Source organism: Bufo gargarizans, chromosome 1 (genome assembly GCF_014858855.1).
Source record: "Bufo gargarizans isolate SCDJY-AF-19 chromosome 1, ASM1485885v1, whole genome shotgun sequence".
Taxonomy (NCBI): domain Eukaryota; kingdom Metazoa; phylum Chordata; class Amphibia; order Anura; family Bufonidae; genus Bufo; species Bufo gargarizans.
Window position 1 is genome coordinate 51,177,438 of NC_058080.1, and position 26,229 is coordinate 51,203,666.

Here is a 26,229-nt window from a genome sequence, read left to right on the forward strand (position 1 = left end):
ATAGTCCCTCATCTGCCGCAGGGTCTATATAACTGTGGTAGCTGGTCACTCTGTTGACTGTAAACGCTGTAGTTCTGCAGAATATCTGTAGTTTTTGGATCCTTCAGTAGCCCTGGAGTATTCGTCTCACAGATGAGCTATTTCTCTGGAACCTAAGACCCTTGGAGCAGGAGTAATAGAATGTGCTTTCTCACTTCTCACAATCTAAGCTAACATATTCCTCTCCTAGCAGGAAGTAGGACCAGCCTTGTTAAGGCAGTCGGTAGGGAAGACACGGACAGTGAGCCCTAACTGGAACCCTGCATGCTTTCTCTGCCTTCTTGCAGTGCAAGCCCTATGTGGCAAGTTCGCAACTGGTCGACATTCCCTACACTACTAAGGTGCAAAACAGATGAAAAACAGAGACAAAACCACACAAAAAGCAGAGAAGTACAGAAATGGGTCAGAACCAGGAGGATGATAAACTACCAAATTGAGAGATATACAGAATAGTCACTAGCCAAGTCGACATCAGAACCAGAAGGGAGACACAGTATAAAAAACACATGCAAAGTGTGGTCAAAAGCAAGCCGTGGTCAATAATATGAGCAATTCAAATGCACAGACAGAACTGGAACCGGGAGCACAGCTAGGGAATCAAAGACTATCACTGGCACTGGTATAAGGCCAGTAAGGGGTTTAAATAGAGTCCCAGGATCAGAACCTGATAGATCCATGACTTGGCGCTCCATTAGTCAGAAACACTAGCACACAGGACTAGATCAGCTGAGCAATCAGCCCACTGCTAGTCTCCTCCAGCACACGCCCGCTGTGAGGAGAAACAGAGCATTGCATGCTGTTGCTAAGGACACTGTTGCATCTCCGGGGGGCATAGCCATGCAGTCTGTCATGAGATGCGTGGCCCTGCAGCACATCTCACCCGGTGCGGCCACGCTGGAGCCAGAGACAGCAGCGCTGGAGCCCGGACATGCAAGTTCATGACAAGACCACTTCTATGTATAGGGGAGAAATGGGATGGTTAGCCCCATTCCTGATGCAAACCACACCCCACCTGCTGGTGTACAGTGCAAACATTAAATAACATTACAAACCAAACATCTGCAGATAACCCATCCGCCCACCTGTACTGGGGTATTGCATGTACAGCAGAAAATTTGTTTTTTTTTTATTGCCGAGAGTTTTGAAATGCAGAACCAGCTGCCGTCAGCTGTATTAAACACACAAATGGGTGACCAGTCCCTCATTCCCTCAAAGCATTCCTTGATCAAATTGACAAAAAATCTACTCAATTAGATCTCCAATAGTGTCCTTAGCACTGCTAGATTACTTGTGTCTGCAATTACCTGCCACAACACATCCTTCCAGGTCACAAGCTGAACACAGAATGGTGTTCTATGGCGTTCTCAGCAAAGGACCTTCCTGAATCCTGACCCTGATTGGCTGATCCGGGCTGTCTGTCAGACTCTGAGCCAATCAGGGTAAACCCTCCCTCCACTTCCTCCCAGTGTCAGATGATCCTCCATCTTCTTCCTCTCTCATGGTTTTCCCTGCCAATTTTCACAGTTAAACAGCGCTGGTCACCATTTTTAAGTGACTCATCGCTTAAGCTTTGGATTCATTTGGCAGATGAGATTTTGTAAAATTCATATCGAATTCAGTTCACTTAGAAACGATTCTGTCATCTCTAGAAGAAGCAAGACGGGAAAACAACCATCATCTATTACCATCTGGAGAAGTGAAACTTTCCCCTCTCCTTGTTATTTCATAGAACTTCTTGATTTGGAGTGATCTAATTTTACACCTCCTCTAGTGCGAGTCCAAGGAACTGCTAAACAATGGCCATTACAGGATGATTTATGGCATTACCGCACTCAGCAGATCCCCGGCTGAGGAACATATAAAATGCTTTTTTGATTTCAGGACCAAGGAAATGTGATTTAGTCTTGACAAATCAGATCAGGGAATAGACAGGCTAGCTTTATCGTGGTTGAGTATATAGAGTATATACAGGTTATATACCTCTTTACCTGGCTGTGATGTCATGATGATTGATAAAGATCAACTTCAGTGATGACCCCCTGATCACAACCTTAACCTTCTTGAACAACATTGTATGTAATAAATACAGTCCTGATCAAAAGTTTAAGACCACTTAAAAAATGGCAACAAAATCATATTTAGCATGGCTGGATCTTAACAAGGTTTCAAGTAGAGCTTCAACATGCAACAAGGAGAAATGGGAGTGAGACAAAACATTTTTGAGCATTCAATTTAATGAAAACAACGAATAAAAGTTTAGGACCACATGCCTTTAAAAGGCCAAATTTGTGCAAAGATGTGGATTCATTGTCACTTTCTGTCAGGTAGTCACACGTTGTGATGGCAAAGGCAAAAAAACTCTCCCTTTTTGAACGTGGTCGGGTTGTTGAACTGCATAAGCAGGGTCTCTCACAGCGCTCCATCGCTGCTGAGGTTGGACGTAGTAAGACAGTCATTTGGAATTTCTTAAATAATCCTGAGGGTTATGGAACAAGAAAGTCAAGTGGAAGACTCAAAAAAATGTCCTCAGCACTGAGCCGGAGGATCCAATTGGCTGTCCGTCAAGACACTGGACGATCCTCGACCCAAATTAAGGCCCTTACTGGTGCTGACTGCAGCCCCATAACCATCAGACGGCATCTGAGACTGAAGGGCTTCAAAAACAAAAAACGTCTTTAAAGACCTCGTCTCATTGAACGCCACAGAACTGCTCGTTTGGACTTTGTAAGAGAGCACCAAACATGGGACATTCAAAGGTGGAAGAAAGTTTTATTCTCTGATGAGAAAAAATGTAACCTTGATGGTCCTGATGGTTTCCAACGTTACTGGCATGACAAGCAGATCCCACCTGAGATGTTTTCTACGCGCCACAGTGGAGAGGGCGTATAATGGTCTGGGGTGCTTTTTCCTTCAGTGGAACAATGGAGCTTCAGGAAGTGCAGGGGCGTCAAACGGCCGCTGGCTATGTCCAGATGTTGCAGAGAGCATTCCTCTTGACTGAGGGCCCTCGTCTGTGTGGTAACGACTGGGTTTTTCTACAGGACAACGCTACAGTACACAATGCCCGCAGGACAAGGGACTTCTTCCAGGAGAATAACATCACTCTTTTGGCCCATCCTGTGTGTTCCCTTGATCTAAATCCAATTGAGAACCTTTGGGGATGGATAGCAAGGGAAGTTTACAAGAATGGACAACAGTTCCAGACAGTAGATGGCCTTCGTTTGGCCGTCTTCACCACTTGGAGAAATGTTCCCACTCACCTCATGGAAACGCTTGCATCAAGCATGCCGAAACGAATTTTTGAAGTAATAAACAATAACGGCGGAGCTACTCATTACTGAGTTCATGTTTGGAAGTTGGATTTCTGTTTTGGGGGGGTTTAGTTTTTTTGGAGGTGTGGTCCTAAACTTTTCATCAGCTGAAAAACAGCCTGGTTCAGTTTATTTGTTGTTTTCATTAAATTGAATGCTCAAAAAATGTTTTGTCTCACTCCCATGTCTTCTTGTTGTATGTTGAAGCTCTACTTGGAACCTTGTTAAGATCCAGCCATGCGGAATATGATTTTTTTCCATTTTTCAAGTGGTCTTAAACTTTTGATCAGGACTGTAGTTATAGTATTATGGGGAAGAGCATGTACACAGGACAGACTGCTACTGAGGTGGGCTTTTCATAATGGAAACAACCCATCTTCCCCAAAATGCACCAGACCTCTATCTCAGATCATAAGAACTGCAAGAGAAGCAGGAAGGTGTAATTGTCCTACAACAATTGTAGTCACCTGTTCCTGCAGCTGTCAAGGCCCTTAGTGGTATTATGACCAGCGTTTTCAAGAGGGAACAGCGTGCAGATGCAGGCAGCTATAGAATAAGCAGGGACACACTGCTGTTGTGAGAGTCCTGTTTTGTAGTTAGCTAGCAAGTGGAGGTGCCATGTCAAATGGTTTAGAGAGATAGAGGAAGTGCTCCAGCCAAATAAAGTTGGGTGGAGGTGGTAGTCTCGCAGTATGTCTGTTCTGTTGTACTGCATCTGTGAGTAAATGTCATCCTTTTTTGAAACAACCCCCTAGCCCAAATCTTCAGTCCAGTGCCTACCCTAACTGCTTAACTTCTTTTCACAGGACTAAAGGATCCTCTGTTCATCTGCTGGGCAAATCTGACCTAAGAAGAGACGAAAGAGGACTGAAAGGATGGAACAAAAATGCTCCTACATGGGACAAGATGGAAGGGTTTAAAGTGCTCCTCCAAGTGACAGGCAGTTATATAACTTTTCTGGAAGGTTTCAGACTACCACATACAGTCACTTTAAAGAGGTTGTCTCATAAAGACAACCTCTGTTCACAAACCTTATCATGGTAGATCATATGAACACTAGAGTGAGGGGGGGGGGGGGGGGGGTCTCCATTTGGAACTCCCTCTATGGGCCAGAAGGGAGAGACAGTACAAGTAGATCTTGTTCCAGGAGACTTGAGCCATCACGGGGAAAGCTTACACCTGAATCGCTGCCATTTATTTGTACATTTCATCCTGCAGTGGCAGGCTAACTAAACTTGCTTTCCCGGGAACATCGTCTGTTTGCCGGGGATGCTAGAACTTGGGGCACTTAGCTGATCACCTTGGTGGCCACGTTTTAAAAAGGGTTATCTCTAAGTATAATGAAGAGAGTGGTAGCCAAATCTTTCTGGAGGACTCCTTGGATGTAGCAGAGTGGCAAAGCAGCAACACATCATTACCAGTAATATCAATAGGTGTGTGGCTGTCACAACCTGCCATTCATTCACTGCTGCTACAGTGTGTTTATACTCCTCTAAAAGAAAATTATAGGCAGAATATCTTTGTCATATATAGAATTAGTTAAAGGAAGAGTCTACTCTTGGAATTCCCTGCGATCACCTCTAATCTGTAGGGAATGCCATCAGCAAGTGTTCCATTTTTCTATAGCACCCCCACAGGAGAAAGGAAGCATTACGCCATTTCCACTAAGATCAATGGGCTTTTTAAGTAATACACAGACATGTTGGGTCTTCCAGAGTGATAGGTCCTCTTTTTGTCTAGAAGATGAGTGTCCTTAAGGGGGCCCCTCAATTTGTTATTGCAAATTGTTTTCCTTACCTAGAAATCTCTTTTAGGTAAGTTATTTTATTACATTTACCCCCTGACACACCCAAGATATACTTTATCTATTCAACTGCGTCAATTTATAAATTATGGAAATTCATCTCCAGGCTAATTCATTATTAATGAAACTCTGTTACTGATTCTGTGTTTCTTCAGCAAGTTCTAAAAGTCGCTAAAAACGGAATATGGCGTGGAGGACGCCGCCGGAATGGGTAAGACAAGACCCACAAATAAATCATTACAGCTGAAGGAAGGCTTGCTGTTTATTTTTAAATTATGATGTGATTTCTGAGGCGCCTCTGATTTTCGTTGCCTTGTTAGTAGCGAGCGCGGCATTAATATAAATGGCGTGTACTCCCAAGCTTACGATGAGAGATGTCAATCACGTCCTCCCCAGAGTTCAGCCTGCCAGGTTCCTGCGTAATAGAGATGTAAGGGGAGATCAATATTGATCACGGGCAGCATACATGAGTTATCCGGGCGTAGGAAGGAAGTCTGTTTACTGTATAATGGGATTGTGCCTGTCACTTACAATATGTGTCATTATTACACTTGACGAGATGAGACCTCTAGGTCCTGCCTGTCCCTTAGCCCTCATGATGTGTACATTGTAAGAGATCTCATTTAATCCTCCCCTCGTGGCCCTCTTTATTGGACTGCCCTGGCGAGGTGACCCCTTTAAATTAACATCAATCAATAGGGAGTGCCAACAAGTTCCTTACCAGGATCATTACACGTCTTCTGCAGTTCTGCTTCATTACAGAACCTACTTCTTTAGCAGAACATGACGGGGGTCTGGGCAAGCTGGGTGATGGAGATGAGCAAATCGAATGTAAATGAATCAAAATTTCCCTAAAATTCGACTTTGAAAAGAAGCCGAAGTTTTGTCAATTCAAAGACAACATTTTCGCTGGTTCACTCAAAACGGAACCTGACAAATTCAGTACAGAGATAAGATAAAGACGGAGGATCACATGGCCCTGGCCGGCGTGATTGCCCATAATGTTTTTGAAAACACCGTCACAGCCAATCAGGAGGGATGATATTGGCCGGTCTATTAGACACTAAGTAAGGTCTCAAGCAGAGGCACCATTCTGATCTCAGCCCCTGTTGTGATAGGCGGTGTCTGTCACAGACACAATAGCTAGACATTTTAGGGTCTTACAAGGACATTTCAAGAGATTGGGAAGATATATTTATTTAGTTGGGTAAATTGAATTACATGGTAGAAAGCCGGTTTTTGCACTAGGGACAGGACAGGGGCAGTTATTTTACTGTATGTGTTACAGGGCTTGAAACCTTCACATTCGCACCTTTTTTCCCCCCAAAATCTTGTGGCGAATTTTCAACAGTGGTGCTCTCTCTACTTGGCATGCTCGCCTATAATCGAAGTCTCATAGCGGTGAATAGACATGCCCGACCACCCTTTATTCACCAATATGGGAGTTCTGAGTACTGGCTCAGCTATTTCCGGCAGTTGCATAGCAATTAAGGGAGAAGATGTTTTGCATGTGCGTTATGCTTTCCTTTACTTTGAGGGCCCTGTTTTGGAGACAGCAATGGTTTCCAGAGGTGGGACCTTCACCTATCTGACACTTGTGGCATATGCCAGTGATAGGCCACAAATGTTGACATAGTAAAACACCTTTAAAGAGGTTTTCCAACAATTTTTTACTGGTGACCTATCCTAAGTCATCAGTATCTGATCAGTGGGGGTCTGACAACCAGGAGAAGGCAGTAGCATTGAGGCCTTCTCTCAGCTCACCGAGCACAGTGCCGTACATTGTATGGCGGCTGTGTTTGGTATCGCAGCTCAGCCCCATTCACTCCTGTGCCTGCGCCTAGGCGATGTGACCAATGTAACAGCTGATCGGTGGGTGTCGCTGGTGTCGGACCCCCACAGATCAGATACTGATCACCTATCCAGAGGATATTTTATCAGTGTAAAACTCCCGGAAACCCCTTTAATTCCAAGTTATAATGCAGCAAAACTTGAAAAACATTAAGGGGGTGAATACTTTTGTAAGGCACTGTGCATATGTTTTAAATTGTAATTAAAATTCATTTTTTTATTATTATTATTTGAATTTAATAACTTTTGTGGTATTATTACATAAATAATTAAATGAACAACATTTAGTTAAGCCAGAAACACAAACTATATAATAAATAGTACTACTACTACTAAAACTACTACTTCTACTATTATTATTACTAGAAAGTTGTAGAGTCCGGCTTCCCATAAAAGATTCTTTTATTCATTTGACGTAAAATCTAGACATCCAATACAGTATAAAATGTCTACGCGTTTCGGACCCCAATATATAGGTCCTTCATCATGACAAGATGACATGATGAAAGACCTATACATTGGGGTCCGAAACGCGTAGACATTTTTTACTGTATTGGATGTCTGGATTTTACGTCAAATGAATAAAAGAATCTTTTATGGGAAGCCGGCCCCTACAACTTTCTAGTAATAATAATAGTAAAAGTAGTAGTTTTAGTAGTAGTAGTATATTATAATTTTTTATTATATAGTTTGTGTTTCTGGCTTAACTAAATGTCATCTATTTAATTATTTATGTAATAATACCACTAAAGTTATTGAAGTTATTGAACTTTTTTGCAATTTCTACATGACCGTGTCCGGGCCATTTGTTCGTGCCTCTCAAAGAGATACACAGGTGAGCGCTGCAATACTTCTATCAGCATATTATTATTATTACTACTACTACTACTAATACTACTACTAAAACTACTACTTCTACTGTTATTACTATGACTAAAACTACTACTTCTACTATTATTACGACTACTACTTGTACTAAAACTACTACCTCTATTATTATTATTATTATTACTTCTACTATTACTACTATTACTACTAATTCTTATAATAATATAATAAAAAATTATGTAAATAATAAAAATCTGAATAAAATAGCTGAATACAAGTACATTGAATGTATTACGTCGTATTACAGATCACACAGATGGACTCTGTACCGTATGTCCTGTAATGATGTTTATTGCAATCTTCATGTCTTCCTCCTCACTCTCACGTCTATATTACTTTTGTTTTTCTTCAGATGGATCACAATTTTCTACAATGGTAGCTTCTCCATCACTGCATCAAGGCAATTACTAATCTAATTACCAGATAAAACAGTACAATTTTATTTGGTTTCAGCTTTTAATATAACAGCATTATACGGTCAGAGAGGAGGAACATCTGTCGGTAATTCTGTAGAGCATTTACTCCGCAATTGCTTTCATATGCATTATCCGGGAAGATTCTGTAGAGCAGGAGACTAGACATAGCCTTGCGGTTCGCCCGGCGATCGTTTCGCGGCGAACTTTGCGTGTTTGCGATTCGCCGAACATGCAAACATATGGAGAAATTTGCGCCCGCCATATTCTTTTACATTGTGAAGAACTTTGACCCATGACACATCCATCAGGTGGGACAGGACAGCCAATTGAGACATTTCAGCACATGGACATACCCCCTACCTTATAAATAAACCTGATCTGGCCGCCATTTTACATTCAGTGTTTTGCCAGTGTAGGGAGAGGTTGCTGTGTGGAGCAGAGACAGACTGTTAGGGACTCCAAACGCTAGCTAATAGGGCCACAAAAGTCCTTTTAAGCACTAGTATAGGTGTGCTATCTATAGGTGTGATACACAGAGGGGTGCGATATACTTACAGACGTGGACAAAATTGTTGGTACCCTTTGGTCAATGAAAGAAAAAGTCACAATGGTCACAGAAATAACTTTAATCTGACAAAAGTAATAATAAATTAAAATTCTATAAATGTTAACCAATGAAAGTCAGACATTGTTTTTCAACCATGCTTCAACAGAATTATGTAAAAAAATAAACTCATGAAACAGGCATGGACAAAAATGATGGTACCCCTAACTTAATATTTTGTTGCGCAACCTTTTGAGGCAATCACTGCAATCAAACGCTTCCTGTAACTGTCAATGAGACATCTGCACCTCTCAGCAGGTATTTTGGCCCACTCCTCATGAGCAAACTGCTCCAGTTGTGTCCGGTTTGAAGGGTGCCTTTTCCAGACTGCATGTTTCAGCTCCTTCCAAAGATGCTCAATAGGATTGAGGTCAGGGCTCATAGAAGGCCACTTTAGAATAGTCCAATTTTTTCCTCTTAGCCATTCTTGGGTGTTTTTAGCGGTGTGTTTTGGGTCATTGTCCTGTTGCAAGACCCATGACCTGCGACTGAGACCAAGCTTTCTGACACTGGCTAGTACATTTCTCTCTAGAATTCCTTGATAGTCTTGAGATTTCATTGTACCCTGCACAGATTCAAGACACCCTGTGCCAGACGCAGCAAAGCAGCCCCAGAACATAACAGAGCCTCCTCCATGTTTCACAGTAGGGACAGTGTTCTTTTCTTGATATGCTTCATTTTTTCGTCTGTGAACATACAGCTGATGTGCCTTGGCAAAAACTTCGATTTTTGTCTCATCTGTCCACAGGACATTCTCCCAGAAGCTTTGTGGCTTGTCAACATGTAGTTTGGCATATTCCAGTCTTGCTTTTTATGATTCGTTTTCAACAATGGTGTCCTCCTTGGTCGTCTCCCATGTAGTCCACTTTGGCTCAAACAACGACGGATGGTGCGATCTGACACTGATGTTCCTTGAGCATGAAGTTCACCTTGAATCTCTTTAGAAGTCTTTCTAGGCTCTTTTGTTACCATTCGGATTATCCGTCTCTTAGATTTGTCATCAATTTTCCTCCTGCGGCCACGACCAGGGAGGTTGGCTACAGTCCCATGGATCTTAAACTTATGAATAATATGTGCAACTGTACTCACAGGAACATCTAGTTGCTTGGAGATGGTCTTATAGCCTTTACCTTTAACATGCTTGTCTATAATTTTCTTTCTGATCTCTTGAGACAGCTCTTTCCTTTGCTTCCTCTGGTCCATGTCGAGTGTGGTACACACCATATCACCAAACAACACAGTGATTACCTGGAGCCATATATATAGGCCCAATGGCTGATTACAAGGTTGTAGACACCTGTGATGCTAATTAGTGGACACACCTTGAATTAACATGTCCCTTTGGTCACATTATGTTCTGTGTTTTCTAGGGGTACCATCATTTTTGTCCATGCCTGTTTCATGAGTTTATTTTTTTACATAATTCTGTTGAAGCATGGTTGAAAAACAATGTCTGACTTTCATTGGTTAACATTTATAGAATTTTAATTTATTATTACTTTTGTCAGATTAAAGTTATTTCTGTGACCATTGTGACTTTTTCTTTCATTGACCAAAGGGTACCAACAATTTTGTCCACGTCTGTATAATATACTTTTATAATGAGTCAAAAACACATAGATCTATATAGTGATCACCTGGAGGTCAGGGGCCTAGGGGCTAGGGGCTTACTAGGGCCATTTTTATATAGGGTAAGGTTCCGGACGGGGTCTCTCTTATCAGGGCGGGTGGTCTGTGGTTAGGCTATCAGGGCCAGAATAGCACCCCCTGTAGGGCAATATCAGGGACAGTTCTTTGCCCACCGTGTCCTTCAATACCACATCATTATCTAGCCCAGGGATGGATGGTTTTTTGCTTTCCCTCCGGGATTCATGGATGTGCACTGGAACCCCCCGGATTGTGGTAGGACATATGGTTCCTGATTTGGTGCCGCCGAGCACCTGATTTAGTGCCGCCGAGCACTTGTTATTGCCGACCACATCTATGCTTTTTGCTTAACTTTAATAATTTAATTTCTTTTGATTTTGAGGGATATCTTTTCCATTCACACGTCCGCAAAATGGATCCGCATCCGTTCCGCAATTTTGCAGAACGAGTGCAGACCCATTTATTTTCAATGGGGCCGGAATGTGCTGTCCGCATCCGCATTTGCGGATCCGCACTTCCACATCCGTGCTTCCGTTTCCACAAAAAAATAAAACATGTCCTATTGTTGTCTGCAATTGCAGACAAGATTAGGCATTTTCTATTATAGTGCCGGCGATGTGCGGTCTACAAATTGTGGAATGCACACTGCCGGTGTCCATGTTTTGAGGATCCGCATAACACTTACGGACGTGTGAATGGACCCTCATAGTAACATTACTAAAGGTTACTTTTTATCTTTATGTATATTCTAATGGATTGCCTTCCTTGTACAATGTTATAATATACTTTCTATGTTAGACAGTATATTACAGTGCATTTGTATTGTGCGGCAGTTGTGTGCGGTTCTGCTGCGATACTGCAGGTATATAGAGGGACAAGCGTTATTGGAACAAATTATTTCTACTGGTGTGATATACCAGTCGCACCCCAAAAATACTGATTGAAGCGGGGTGTTATATACCAATATACTTTCTTTATAGTGCATTTGGGTACTGTATAGGGCATTTGCACATGCGCGTACGCGAAAATTATATTGCCGATATTTCGCATTAAAAACTTATGAATGGAGATCGCAAATTGGAATAATACATCTAGTATGTCACTGTCCATGTTGTGGGACTATGTGCACTTCTAGTAATTATTTCTTGCAAATATGAGCAGAAGGTTTTTCAGGTTCGCCTGCCATTAAAATGAATGGGACCCACCGCGAACTTACAGTTCGCGAACATTTGATCGTGTTCGCGCGATCGTGTTCGCGAACCGTCCCGGCAGATGTTCGTCCATCACTACAAGAGACAACACCTGACCTCTGGATGATGCAGTCTTACAAATGGCTATACAGTATGTTGTCCATGATCACTATGGCCTTTATATCTACATTTAAGCAGACCAGTAATTTGAAGATCCTTGACCTCAATGCAAAATTAGTAACCTAGCATATGTTATTTATAACACTGGTATCACTAGCTATGCCCCTGGATGTTGAGATGTTCGCGTTTATGTCCATATCAGACAATTACACATATCCTTCTTGCTTATCTAGCCAATATATTGGAACCAACATTGGTCCTGAAGTGCCAATCCCTCTATATGGCTGCATTATGATTGAAAGTGCTCAATCTCACACAAAATGTTTTCACCTAAAATCAAACTGGTTGGAAACAATCTTATATTAATGATGACCAATCATGGCCCTACCTCTGTAGGACCCAGCATGCTTTCCCTGGTGATGACAACAGTTCATCATCATGTAGGCTCTTGGGATTCCCTACTATTAACTCACTATTGGTGGACCTTCTATGTGGGAAAAGGTTTCCCATGGGTTGGTTTAATGCTGGTGGAGACCCTTTCTGGAACCGGGGCCATAAGCATGACCCTCTCCACTAAAGTCTATGGAAATTAAAGAACATCCAAGACAGTTACTTTCTTAGACTTCAAATCAGAATGTGTTTTTGTTACTTTTGGGGCCCTTTTGATTTATCTTAGAGGGCCTTCCCTCTTCAGTTTAGGTCCTTAGAATATAAAAACCTACATAGGGTCATTCAATGTAGAAGATATGATACATACAGCCAGCCTGGGCAGAAAATGTGGTTGGTGGAGGTGCCCTAGGTCCACGTAGTCCTACTCACTAGTAGGAAAGCCTTGGATAGCCACCATCTTTATTATTTGACTGATATTAGAAGTGTAAGGGTTTCAAGAAGACCTAATAAATGCCTTATATGGAACAAAATTGTACCAATTTAACAAATGGTATAATGTTTTATGCTGGTGGGACACTAGCAGCAAACCGATAATGGTACACATGGAAAATTGTTGTATAATGTTAAATCTGGCAGCCTTTCATTGACCCTCATTTCCATAGTGTTTTGACTCTTGATTTGACCTGTCTTGTTTGACTTCTCTTCTGCTTTACTCCTTCCTGTACTGGTTGGATCATCGTGACTGAATCCTTGAGTCATCTGATTACCCTTCTGACTACCCTCCTGAACTGCCAGCTTCAGTACTGCATCCCCGACACTCTTCAACCCTTGGCCTTACCAACTACATTTATGCTCTAGTCCTAGTACTGCAACTGTATCTGTCTAATGTAACTCCAATTTCCTTAATAGCCAGCTCATACCTTTCTCGGGAAGTTTCTGGTTCAACCTTACCTAATACTTTTCCCTGTGTATTTGGTATAATCCATATTAGATTTTATCCAGGGAATCAACCAGGAGATAAAACAAATAAAAAAGTACCTGAAACCCTTGGGACTAACCAAGTGCCTGAAACCCTACCCAAGGGTGACAAATTGGGATGCTATTGGTGAAACTTTTCTGTCCGGTTAGTTCTTTCCTGGAATATTGCAGGAATCAGGTCAGTAAACATACTACTATAAGAGCATGTCATTCATTTCAGAAATTAATGCTGCATTAAGTTGCTTTGAACCTAGGAGACCGTTCCTAAAAAATTTAATCCCACCCCTGAGGATACTTGACCTTAATATTCTCCAACCAAACTGATCACTGACATACAAGGCAGCAATTAGCGTGCTTTCATGTTCTAGACATTTACCATCGCCCCTTAGAGTATAACCTCCTTCATTTATATAATACGTCAGAACAGCTGATACATCGTTTTATTCTTGTCATCTGAGATTTCCAGAGTGTCACAATTAGATCAAGGTACACACCAATTTCTGTATCATTTCACAAGAGAGCTGAGTACCATACGTCTCATTAAATGCTGGAGGATGTGTCAGCGGTGTAATGGGTTATGACTAGAAACTTTATGAGGTGTTGTCAATATATCTGAAATCTCACTTGACACAGAGTGATGACTAGTTAGGCCCTGACGTTTTACTCCAAGGTTTGTTTGAAGAGTCAAATTGGTCCTTTTTCAATGAAATAGGCAACCATTGATCTTTATAATGTGAGATAATCTGTCAGGGGAGAACAACCTGACATCTGATCTACAACGAGGATGTTAAAGCTTCTGCCCGCAGAAAATTTCAAGATATCAGACCTCCAAGGTTGAAAGATATGAGCAACAAGATGGAATGGTCTTTATATAGCCATCACCAAAATATTCAATCTTCAAACCAGTGGTGGTGATGGAAGTTCTCCCATATCAAGGAAAAACCATGAGATGAATCATACAGTATTTGGTTGTAGGGTGGCTGCCAGAAATATGACAAAAGAAGTACTAGTGCGACACGGCCAGCAGCCATTCTTGATCCTAATTCAGATAATATAATCAAGTTTCACAAGAAGATAGGTTCTCCAGTAGTCCAATTCTGAAGGGTCCACATAGATGTAGAGTAGGGAGAGAAATGGGATGAAGATGAACTGAGACAGATCTTGGAGCTTCAAATGGGGGATGGATTCCAAGAAAAACAACTTGGTAATAGCTGAAATTTGAACCAAACGTAGGCTGTATTCAGGTGCAAGACTTGGATTTGTGGATCAATTAAACCCAACTTGGGTCACCATAGGATCCTATGGTTCGCTTGAACCAAAAGTGTAACTTGAAGCTCCAGGGCCCCAATGCACAGTCTGTAATAGGGTATCTCCACCTACCATATGTCATTTAGGATACTGCTGTGTGGTGGACGGACCTGATTCAAGCATAAGGGTCTGGGTGCAATTGCTACCTCTGCATATCCTATAGCTACGCCTTGAGCCATTGGGTTTCAGGTCTTGTGAATGACATATAGGCACTAAAATGCGCAGATTGTAGCCGTTTGAATGTGGACTTAATAAACATGATTAGCATAATATGACCTTACAATATGGAAATTTTTGTAAGACTTTTAAGTCCATTTATTTATTTTTATGCTTTAATGCTGTCTTCTTATCCATTTTGCTCACTATGGGTGTTTTTTTATGTTATTTACATTGATGTAATAGACAGAAACTAGAATTACACAGGACTGAGTCCATGAAGTGCTATCAATCAGGTCAGACTACATATTGTGCTATCTCTATCTGCCAGATGAGGCAATATGCAGTTTTAATCCTTAAATGAGGCCACCACTTGTATAATTAAGAACATCTTTAAGATATAGTCTATTATTCATAGCCACATTTACTGAACTATAATATACTGTAATAGTAATGTAAGTGATCAGGTTTATCTTCTCAATAGACTCATATTTCAGAATTTGATATTTTTATAAGATCCTTGCAAAGAGTTCTGTGTCCAGACACTAAATAAAGCAGCTCTCTCTCCCTCTATCCCAGCAAGACAGAAAATACCAATTTTATCTTCTCAATAGACTCCTATTTCAGAATTTGATATTTTTATAAGATCCTTGCAAAGATTTCTGTGTCCAGACACTAAATAAAGCAGCTCTCTCTCCCTCTATCTCAGCAGGACAGAAAATACCAATCTTCAAGTTAGTTAAATGCCTTCATCAGCAATACGACCAGACCCTTGTCTGGATATGACTCTACAGTGGAGAAGATCCCCGCATTACCTCTCACATGAAACAAGCTTAGGTAACAACATGCGTCCAGCTCTAAGTAGAGAGGGGAATTTGTGGTTTTGCACCAAAAGAGGAATTTCTAATAATCTATGGAGGTAAAGTCTTGGACTTGGATTCCTTGAGTCTACCAGGGGAAAATATTTTGAAGGACCCCACTATATGTCGGGGTTGAAGCTAAGCTTTTCTTTAATCTTGAGCAAAGATTCAGCTTGCTAGCCCTAAGGTAGAGTGGCTTGATGGAGACCACTTGGTCCTCAGAACCTGAGGCAAATGGCCCACCAGCCCCCTTAGGTAAAACCCAATGCAAATTATATAGATTTTTAAGGTTCTTCATCTTAGCTTTCAATTTTATACCACCTTGAGCTGCACATCGGTCTAGGCTAGGGTATGTCTGAGTATATATGAATACTCAATATAACATAAAGGGAGCGGCGAGGTTTAGATAGCATGCACTACATTAGCCTTATCATTTGAAGTATGAGGAGCCTTTCTAAGTAGAGCATTGTATCTATGTATTCTAAGCCACGTTCTTAACTAGCAGGCGGCAATTAAACCACAAACGTACACTTTAATGTAGAGAATTGATCTGCAATGTATGACGTGCCTGAATACAATATAGGAAGGTCTCCCCTAGGTCACACAATGATGAATTTTCCATGTGGTGACACACTGTTACCTAGCATCCCTGGCAGATGCTCTTATTCAATAGGATTTTCTGCATTCGAATGGATAGAGAGAACAATGCGCTGTGCCTTACTCACTCTTGGGTCTGTAGAACGAGATGAAAAAAAGGCCTGGGTGACATTTTAGGGGCGACAGAGGTTGCATTTGCACCCGGGTCCGGGTACATGAGGGGCTCAAAGACCACAGAAGGGAGTTTATTAGCACCAGCATTTCAGAGGCCAGTCTTAATCTGAAGACTACTGGTGTAAGATGCACCAAATTAAGCAGGTTTCAATAAATTTGGTGAATCTGTAAGGTTTCCATGAGACAGAAAATCTACGACTGCTGTGAGGAGGTGTAGATTTGTGCTATAATTTTATCCATGCTCTGAGATAAATTATGGTAAATCTGCCATTTCACAGAAGGCCTCATGCTAATCCACAGCAACTCTGCTAGTTAGCACAAGATGGCAAAAAGTAGCACATTTTGGCACCAAATGTGGCTTTTGCAAAATTTTTTAACTTTGTCCTTCAGGAAACTGGTGCAAACCTATTGGTAAATACCCATTTTAGGGCTTGTTCCCATGACCATATGTATTTTGCGGTCTACAAAAAATGGATCCGCAAAAATATGAATGACGTCCGTGTGCATTCCGTATTTTGCGGAACGGAACAGCTGGACCCTGATAGAACAGTACTATCCTTGTCCGTAATGCGGACAATAGGACATGTTCTATTTTTTTGCGGAATGGAAATACGGACATACGGAAACGGAATGCACACGGAGTACCCTCAGTTTTTTGGACGTACCTGTTAAAATGAATGGTTCCGTATACAGTCCGCAAAAAAACAGAGCGGACACGGAAAGAAAATACGTTCGTGTGCATGAGCCCTTAGAGGTAGAGACTAAAAGTCTGCATATATAAAGTGACCACTAGGGGGAGCTTAGGAGTTCACTGTATACTATTAGAAATTAAACACAGTAATAACAAGGTATACAGTAAGTATCTAAGCTCCCTCTAGTGGTGGTCACTGTATACAAACAGGAAGTAACTGAGGATCAGTACAGAATACGAAACATAATGTATGTATGCACTTAATCTATCAGCAGAAGAGTGAGTTCAGCTCTAAAGTATAATAAAGGATGTAACTCAGGATCAGTACAGGATAAGTAATGTAATGTATGTACACAGTGACTCCACCAGCAGAATAGTGAGTGCAGCTCTGGAGTATAATACAGGATGTAACTCAGGATTAGTACAGGATAAGTAATGTATGTACACAGTGACTCCTCCAGCAGAATAGTGAGTACAGCTCTGGAGTATAATACAGGATGTAACTCAGGATTAGTACAGGATAAGTAATGTAATATATGTACACAGTGACTCCACCAGCAGAATAGTGAGTGCAGCTCTGGAGTATAATTTTACACGGAACTCAGGATCAGTAATGTAATGTATGTACACAGTGACTCCACCAGCAGAATAGTGAGTGCAGCTCTGGAGTATAATACTGGATGTAACTCAGGATCAGTACAGGTTAAGTAATGTAATGTATGTACACAGTGACTGCACCAGCAGAATAGTGAGTGCAGCTCTGGAGTATAATACAGGATGTAACTCAGGAGCAGTACAGGTTAAGTAATGTATGTATACAGTGACTCCACCAGCAGAATAGTGAGTGCAACTCTGGAGAATAATACAGGATGTAACTCAGGATCAGTACAGGATAAGTAATGCAATGTATGTACACAGTGACTCCACCAGCAAAATAGTGAGTGCAGCTCTGGAGTACAATACAGGATGTAACTCAGGATCAGTACAGGATAAGTAATGTATGTACACAGTGACTGCACCAGCAGAATAGTGAGTGAAGCTCTGGAGTATAATACAGGATGTAACTCAGGATAAGTACAGGATAAGTAATGTAATGTATGTATACAGTGACTCCACCAGCAGAATAGTGAGTGCAGCTCTGGAGTATAATACAGGATGTAACTCAGGATCAGTACAGGATAAGTAATGTATGTACACAGTGACTGCACCAGCAGAATAGTGAGTGCAGCTCTGGAGTATAATACAGGATGTAACTCAGGATCAGTACAGTATAAGTAATGCAATGTATGTACACAGTGACTTCACCAGCAGAATAGTGAGTACAGCTCTGGAGTATAATACAGGAGATAACTCAGGATCAGTACAGGATAAGTAATGTATGTACACAGTGACTTCACCAGCAAAATAGTGAGTGCAGCTCTGGAGTACAATACAGGATGTAACTCAGGATCAGTACAGGATTAGTAATGTATATACACAGTGACTCCACCAGCAGAATAGTGAGTGCAGCTCTGGAGTATAATACATGATGTAACTCAGGATCAGTACAGGATAAGTAATGTAATGTATGTACACAGTGACTGCACCAGCAGAATAGTGAGTGCAGCTCTGGAGTATAATACAGGATGTAACTCAGGATCAGTACAGGATAAGTAATGTAATGTATGTACACAGTGACTGCACCAGCAGAATAGAGAGTGCAGCTCTGGGGTATAATACATGATGTAACTCAGGATCAGTACAGGATAAGTAATGTAATGTATTTACACAGTGACTGCACCAGCAGAATAGTGAGTGCAGCTCTGGAGTAGAATACAGGATGTAACTCAGGATCAGTACAGAATAAGTAATGTAATGTATGTACACAGTGACTGCACCAGCAGAATAGTGAGTGCAGCTCTGGAGTATAATACAGGATGTAACTCAGGATCAGTACAGGATAAGTAATGTAATGTATATACACAGTGACTGCACCAGCAGAATAGTGAGTGCAGCTCTGGAGTATAATACAGGATGTAACTCAGGATCAGAACAGGATAAGTAATAGGTTTTTGTATAAACAAATACAATGTAATATCAGATGCATTTGTAGTGTCCCACTAGGTAAATGTGGGCACTACACAAGGGTCAATTGGGCCACGTGGTACTCCTACTCCTGAGGGACAGTGGCAGTGTGCTTAACAGTCCATTTTAATGTATTTCTATATGCTTTTATATGTATTCTCCCCTGTTAGCTGCGCAGCAGGCCTATTAGGGTGGAATTATTCATCCTAGACACTAGAGGGAGATAGAGAGCCCCTAGTATAAATGTTCATGCCCAGACAGGGAGGAGGGCAGTCTGTAGTCAGGAGTCTGTGGAGACAGAAGTGAGAGGGCGCCAGCCAGAGACAAGCTGAGGGCCTCCTCTTGACATGCAGCTAGACAGTCCAGGCTTCTAGTTGCCACCAGGAGGCTAGTGAAGGAGAGTAGCCAGCCTGAAGTTTCCTGAGCCTCAGTTAGCTCAGAAGAGATGAGAAGAGTTTGCCTCCTGGGAGAAACCTGCAGTTCCCACAAGCCAAGCAGAGCCAGTGTACCAGCTAACCAAGTAAGCTGAAGGGCAGAAGGATTATAAGTGTAAAGCAAGGATAAATACGGGGGGAAGATTTCTACCAAGGATAAAGCCAGTATTAGGGCATCCGGGCCTTGGGATAAGAGCAGACAGGAGTTCTAAGGAACAGTGTACACTATTTCTGAGGAGAAGGTACAGCCTGATCTGAGTGTGTTGTTGTTACCCTCTGAGTATCTTGCAAGGAACAGTATACCTGCCATTGATGTAAGAGCCTGCTTGTGAAGTGAACCTGATATATGGAACTGTATTGACCACTAACTGTACAAAGTTGAACTGTTTCACCAGTAAAGCCAAGTTTGGTTCACCATACCATCGCGTTCCTCATTTACTAGAACTATAAATCGGTGTGCCACCGTTACAAGCACTGGCGTCACTTTTTCTAAAAGGGACCTTGCCCCAGGCACATTAAACACCTGCACCATCCAGGGCACCTCATCCACCATCAGGCCTGGTCCCAAAATACAGAGTGTGCCCCAGAGGACCCCTGTGCCAACCTCTCCTTCACTGCTATACGCCTGCCCAGGGTTTTCCTACAAAACTGTGAATAACCCTCGCTTGCCCGTTAACCGTGACCTCACCATCGCAATACCCTGCGGGTCCGGCTACTGCACATTGCGCAATAGACATGATAAATGGGGCTGTATGCATAGTTATCATACCTTAGGCTCTGTTCGCATTTATGCTGGAGCCTCCCTTACCGATTTCATCATACAGTATTTGACTTACAAATATTGCTAACGCAATACCCAGCAGACCTCATTATATGTCATTAGAATCTGTTGGGGGCGACATATCCGGCAGAGCATTGTAGTTCTCGTTATACACGGAAGCCTCCAAACAGATGTGAACCGATCCCCAGTCTAACATTTAAGAACTTTTTAAATGTAATTTCCATATGATGCCAGCAACGTGGAAGCTAGAGGGAAATTTCCATGTGCATACACCCATGAGCGCAACCTTTTCTCTTCCAACACTACGCAACCCCTCAGGCCGCCCTTAAAATATGGTCCCCAAATCCACTCCTGGCAGCCCTTTCACTGTGCGCGACGGCATCCTGCATCCTCTTATGAATCAGCGTTAACCTTTTTGGGCTGTAAATTTATGCACATTGCCTGAACTGAATAGAAAAGTAAAAATAAAAAATAAGAATAAAAAATAACCATCGAAAATATCGGTTCAATGTATTCACCGCTCATCTTCAAATTATTCTTACGGGTTGGTGCTGATTAACACATTAGATTATTATTTTTTGTATCTATATATATATATATTTATTTATTTATTATGTACTTTTTATTTTATTTTTATACTTTTTTTTTTATGCATTAATTGTATGCATGCCGGCTGAAACATATATCTTTATCTCGAAGGGTGCACGCTTATCTGCACATTCCAGGTTGCCTTGCTGAATTAGTACGCAGCCAGGGAAGGCGCTATGGCGCTATTATAAATGTCACCGGAGACGGACGGGGGGGATAGAGAGCGGACGGCTCGGGGTCTCTTGACAGCAGCCAGATGGAAAGTAACGCAGCATAATGATAAACTTATAGATTGGCGAGCCTCCGCGCTCCTATTCATGACACATGTCGCGGAGATTACACTCTAATGCACTACAGAGATAATAGGTTTGCAGAAAGAAGTCATTATATTTTCTATTCACCAAATCCTTACGTGAAAATTCTTAACCGACGCTCCAAATACTAATTTTTTCTACCCCCCTCCATGTGTTTGTATCCAGAGAACCAAGAAGGGAGCGCTGCCTCCCAGACGCAAGATATTGAGTTCCCTATTCAATCGAAACAATTGCAATATTATTTTTTTTCCTTTTTAAAGAACCACTTTACGGCTTAAAGACACAATGAGTTAAATGGATGCGTATAGAAACCTTTTGCCTTTTGTCTGTTGCTCGTCGAGATTTCGGAGGCTGTTTTTCTTCTGTTGCTTCGTTGGCCGCTGCTTGAAGCTGGAATGGAATGAAAAAAAAAAAAAAAGATCAATTCTGGGAAAAATTTTGACACTTTTTGGCATTTTTCTTAATACACATTTTTTTATAGCACGGTTTGATTTAAGAGGGTGGATTTATGCACTCAGCGATTATCTTCCAGTGTAATTTCAGTCAACATTGGGGAAAAAATGGCAGTTTTTGCAACAAAAAAAAAGAGAAAAATAGAAGCGCACAATCTTTTTGTTGGAAGACAAAGTGCTGTGTGGAACACTCCTGCGCATTCAGGTATTCTATAGAGCTAAACACACAGTTAAAGCGCTGAAAAGGAAAAAAAGCGGCTGAAATATATATATTTTCTTGTTTGGCACGGCAGGGTTATATACAAGCGCACACAGCGGGCCGTAAGCACAATAAGCCGCCGGCTGAAAATGCTCAGCACGGGACACGGATGCATTCAATAAAAAATTACATTTACATTTATGGGGATTAATTAAAACTGAACCTAGGTCAGCTGGTTGTAGACACCGGGATCCCCGCTGTCACAGGGAATGCTTGCATGAGGGGTAGGAAGACATGCCGAATATAGGAAAAGATATGGTCATCACACAGAGGGTGTACAGAACTAGAACTGGTCATATATAGGAAGAAAATGCAGGTGTAGAGCCCCATCCAAAAAAGGACGGGGGTGAAGGCAGATACTTTACTGGGAGGGTTCAAAATGAGAAAGAGAAATCCAAAGGAAAGGGGCAGCTGGAAAGAAGTCTTGTGGAGGTGACTGCGGGGAGGGGGAGTAGACGAGCTCTTAGGGAAAAGGCAAAGAGTGAAGGGATCTGAAAGCAAAAAAATAATGTCATTATTATGTGATGTAGTGAATATAGGCCCAATGGACCTCATGGAATAAACAGGATCACCATATAGAGCACATATAACAGGGCTTATACATGGAAGATATAATAAGACCAAACAGAGCACAGATAACAGGGCCGATATTGAGAGCATAAACAGGGTCATACAGAGCACATATAACAGGACCATACAGAGCACATATAACAGGACCATACAGAGCACATATAACAGGACCGTACAGAGCACATATAACAGGACCATACAGAGCACATATAACAGGACCATACAGAGCACATATAACAGGACCGTACAGAGCACATATAACAGGACCATACAGAGCACATATAACAGGACCATACAGAGCACATATAACAGGACCATACAGAGCACATATAACAGGACCATACAGAGCACATATAACAGGACCATACAGAGCACATATAACAGGACCATACAGAGCACATATAACAGGACCATACAGAGCACATATAACAGGACCGTACAGGGCACATATAACAGGACCATACAGAGCACATATAACAGGACCATACAGAGCACATATAACAGGACCATACAGAGCATATACAGTACAGACCAAAAGTTTGGACACACCTTCTCATTCAAAGAGTTTTCTTTATTTTCATGACTATAAAAATTGTAGATTCACACTAAAGGCATCAAAACTATGAATTAACACATGTGGAATTATATACATAACAAAAAAGTGTGAAACAACTGAAAATATGTCATATTCTAGGTTCTTCAGAGTAGCCACCTTTTGCTTTGATTACTGCTTTGCACACTCTTGGCATTCTCTTGATGAGCTTCAAGAGGTAGTCACCTGAAATGGTCTTCCAACAGTCTTGAAGGAGTTCCCAGAGATGCTTAGCACTTGTTGGCCCTTTTGCCTTCACTCTGCGGTCCAGCTCACCCCAAACCATCTCGATTGGGTTCAGGTCCGGTGACTGTGGAGGCCAGGTCATCTGGCGCAGCACCCCACCACTCTCCTTCATGGTCAAATAGCCCTTACACAGCCTGGAGGTGTGTTTGGGGTCATTGTCCTGTTGAAAAATAAATGATGGTCCAACTAAACGCAAACCGGATGGAATAGCATGCCGCTGCAAGATGCTGTGGTAGCCATGCTGGTTCAGTATGCCTTCAATTTTGAATAAATCCCCAACAGTGTCACCAGCAAAGCACCCCCACACCATCACACCTCCTCCTCCATGCTTCACGGTGGGAACCAGGCATGTAGAGCCCATCCGTTCACCTTTTCTGCGTCGCACAAAGACACGGTGGTTGGAACCAAAGTTCTCAAATTTGGACTCATCAGACCAAAGCACAGATTTCCACTGGTCTAATGTCCATTCCTTGTGTTCTTTAGCCCAAACATGTCTCTTCTGCTTGTTGCCTGTCCTTAGCAGTGGTTTCCTAGCAGATATTCTACCATGAAGGCCTGATTCACACAGTCTCCTCTTAACAGTTGTTCTAGAGATGTGTCTGCTGCTAGAACTCTGTGTGGCATTGACATGGTCTCTAATCTGAGCTGCTGTTAACCTGCGATTTCTGAGGCTGGTGACTCGGATGAACTTATCCTCCGCAGCAGAGGTGACTCTTGGTCTTCCTTTCCTGGGGCGGTCCGCATGTGAGCCAGTTTCTTTGTAGCGCTTGATGGTTTTTGTGACTGCACTTGGGGACACTTTAAAAGTTTTCCCAATTTTTCGGACTGACTGACCTTCATTTCTTAAAGTAATGATGGCCACTTGTTTTCTTTACTTTGCTGCTTTTTTCTTGCCATAATACAAATTCTAACAGTCTATTCAGTAGGACTGTCAGCTGTGTATCCACCTGACTTCTCCTCAACGCCACTGATGGTCCCAACCCCATTTATAAGGCAAGAAATCCCACTTATTAAACCTGACAGGGCACACCTGTGAAGTGAAGACCATTTCAGGTGACTACCTCTTGAAACTCATCAAGAGAATGCCAAGAGTGTGCAAAGCAGTAATCAAAGCAAAAGGTGGCTACTTTGAAGAACCTAGAATATGACATATTTTCAGTTGTTTCACACTTTTTTGCTATGTATATAATTCCACATGTGTTAATTCATAGTTTTGATGCCTTCAGTGTGAATCTACAATTTTCATAGTCATGAAAATAAAGACAACTCTTTGAATGAGAAGGTGTGTCCAAACTTTTGGTCTGTACTGTATAACAGGACCATACAGAGCACATATAACAGGACCATACAGAGCACATATCACAGGACCATACAGAGCACATATAACAGGACCATACAGAGCACATATATCAGGACCATACAGAGCACATATAACAGGACCATACAGAGCACATATAACAGGGCCATAAGGAGCACATATAACAGGACCATACAGAGCACATATAACAGGACCGTACAGAGCACATATAACAGGACCATACAGAGCACATATCACAGGACCATACAGGGCATATATAACAGGACCATACAGAGCACATATCACAGGACCGTACAGAGCACATATAACAGGACCGTACAGAGCACATATCACAGGACCATACAGAGCACATATAACAGGACCATACAGAGCACATATAACAGGACCATACAGAGCACATATAACAGGACCATGCAGAGCACATATAACAGGACCATGCAGAGCACATATAACAGGACCATACAGAGCACATATAACAGGACCATACAGAGCACATATCACAGGACCATACAGGGCATATATAACAGGACCGTACAGAGCACATATAACAGGACCATACAGAGCACATATAACAGGACCATACAGAGCACATATAACAGGACCATACAGAGCACATATAACAGGACCATACAGAGCACATATAACAGGACCATACAGAGCACATATAACAGGACCATACAGAGCACATATAACAGGACCATACAGAGCACATATAACAGGACCATACAGAGCACATATCACAGGACCATACAGAGCACATATAACAGGACCATACAGAGCACATATAACAGGACCGTACAGAGCACATATAACAGGACCGTACAGAGCACATATAACAGGACCGTACAGAGCACATATCACAGGACCGTACAGAGCACATATAACAGGACCGTACAGAGCACATATAACAGGACCGTACAGAGCACATATAACAGGACCGTACAGAGTACATATCACAGGACCGTACAGAGTACATATCACAGGACCGTACAGAGCACATATCACAGGACCATACAGAGCACAGATAACAGGACCATATAGAGCACATATAACAGGACCATACAGAGCACATATCACAGGACCATACAGAGCACATATAACAGGACCATACAGAGCACATATAACAGGACCATACAGAGCACATATAACAGGACCATACAGAGCACATATAACAGGACCATACAGAGCACATATCACAGGACCATACAGAGCACATATAACAGGACCATACAGAGCACATATAACAGGACCATACAGAGCACATATAACAGGACCATACAGAGCACATATAACAGGACCATACAGAGCACATATCACAGGACCATACAGAGCACATATAACAGGACCATACAGAGCACATATAACAGGACCATACAGAGCACATATCACAGGACCATACAGAGCACATATAACAGGGCCATACAGAGCATATATAACAGGACCATACAGAGCATATATAACAGGACCATACAGAGCACATATCACAGGACCATACAGAGCACATATCACAGGACCATACAGAGCACATATCACAGGACCATACAGAGCACATATAACAGGACCATACAGAGCACATATAACAGGACC

The 26,229-nt window shown here is 41.9% G+C and overlaps 1 protein-coding gene across 1 annotated transcript in view; it reads right to left on the bottom strand.

The window, feature by feature from the left end:
• GFRA4 (GDNF family receptor alpha 4) overlaps positions 1-26,229 on the bottom strand; it is a 385,411-nt gene that overhangs the window by 88,190 nt on the left and 270,992 nt on the right. The window contains exon 2 of the mRNA XM_044278104.1: positions 21,518-21,595. Within this exon, the coding sequence (XP_044134039.1) occupies positions 21,518-21,595 (78 nt within the window). The remainder of the gene's footprint in view (positions 1-21,517; positions 21,596-26,229) is intronic.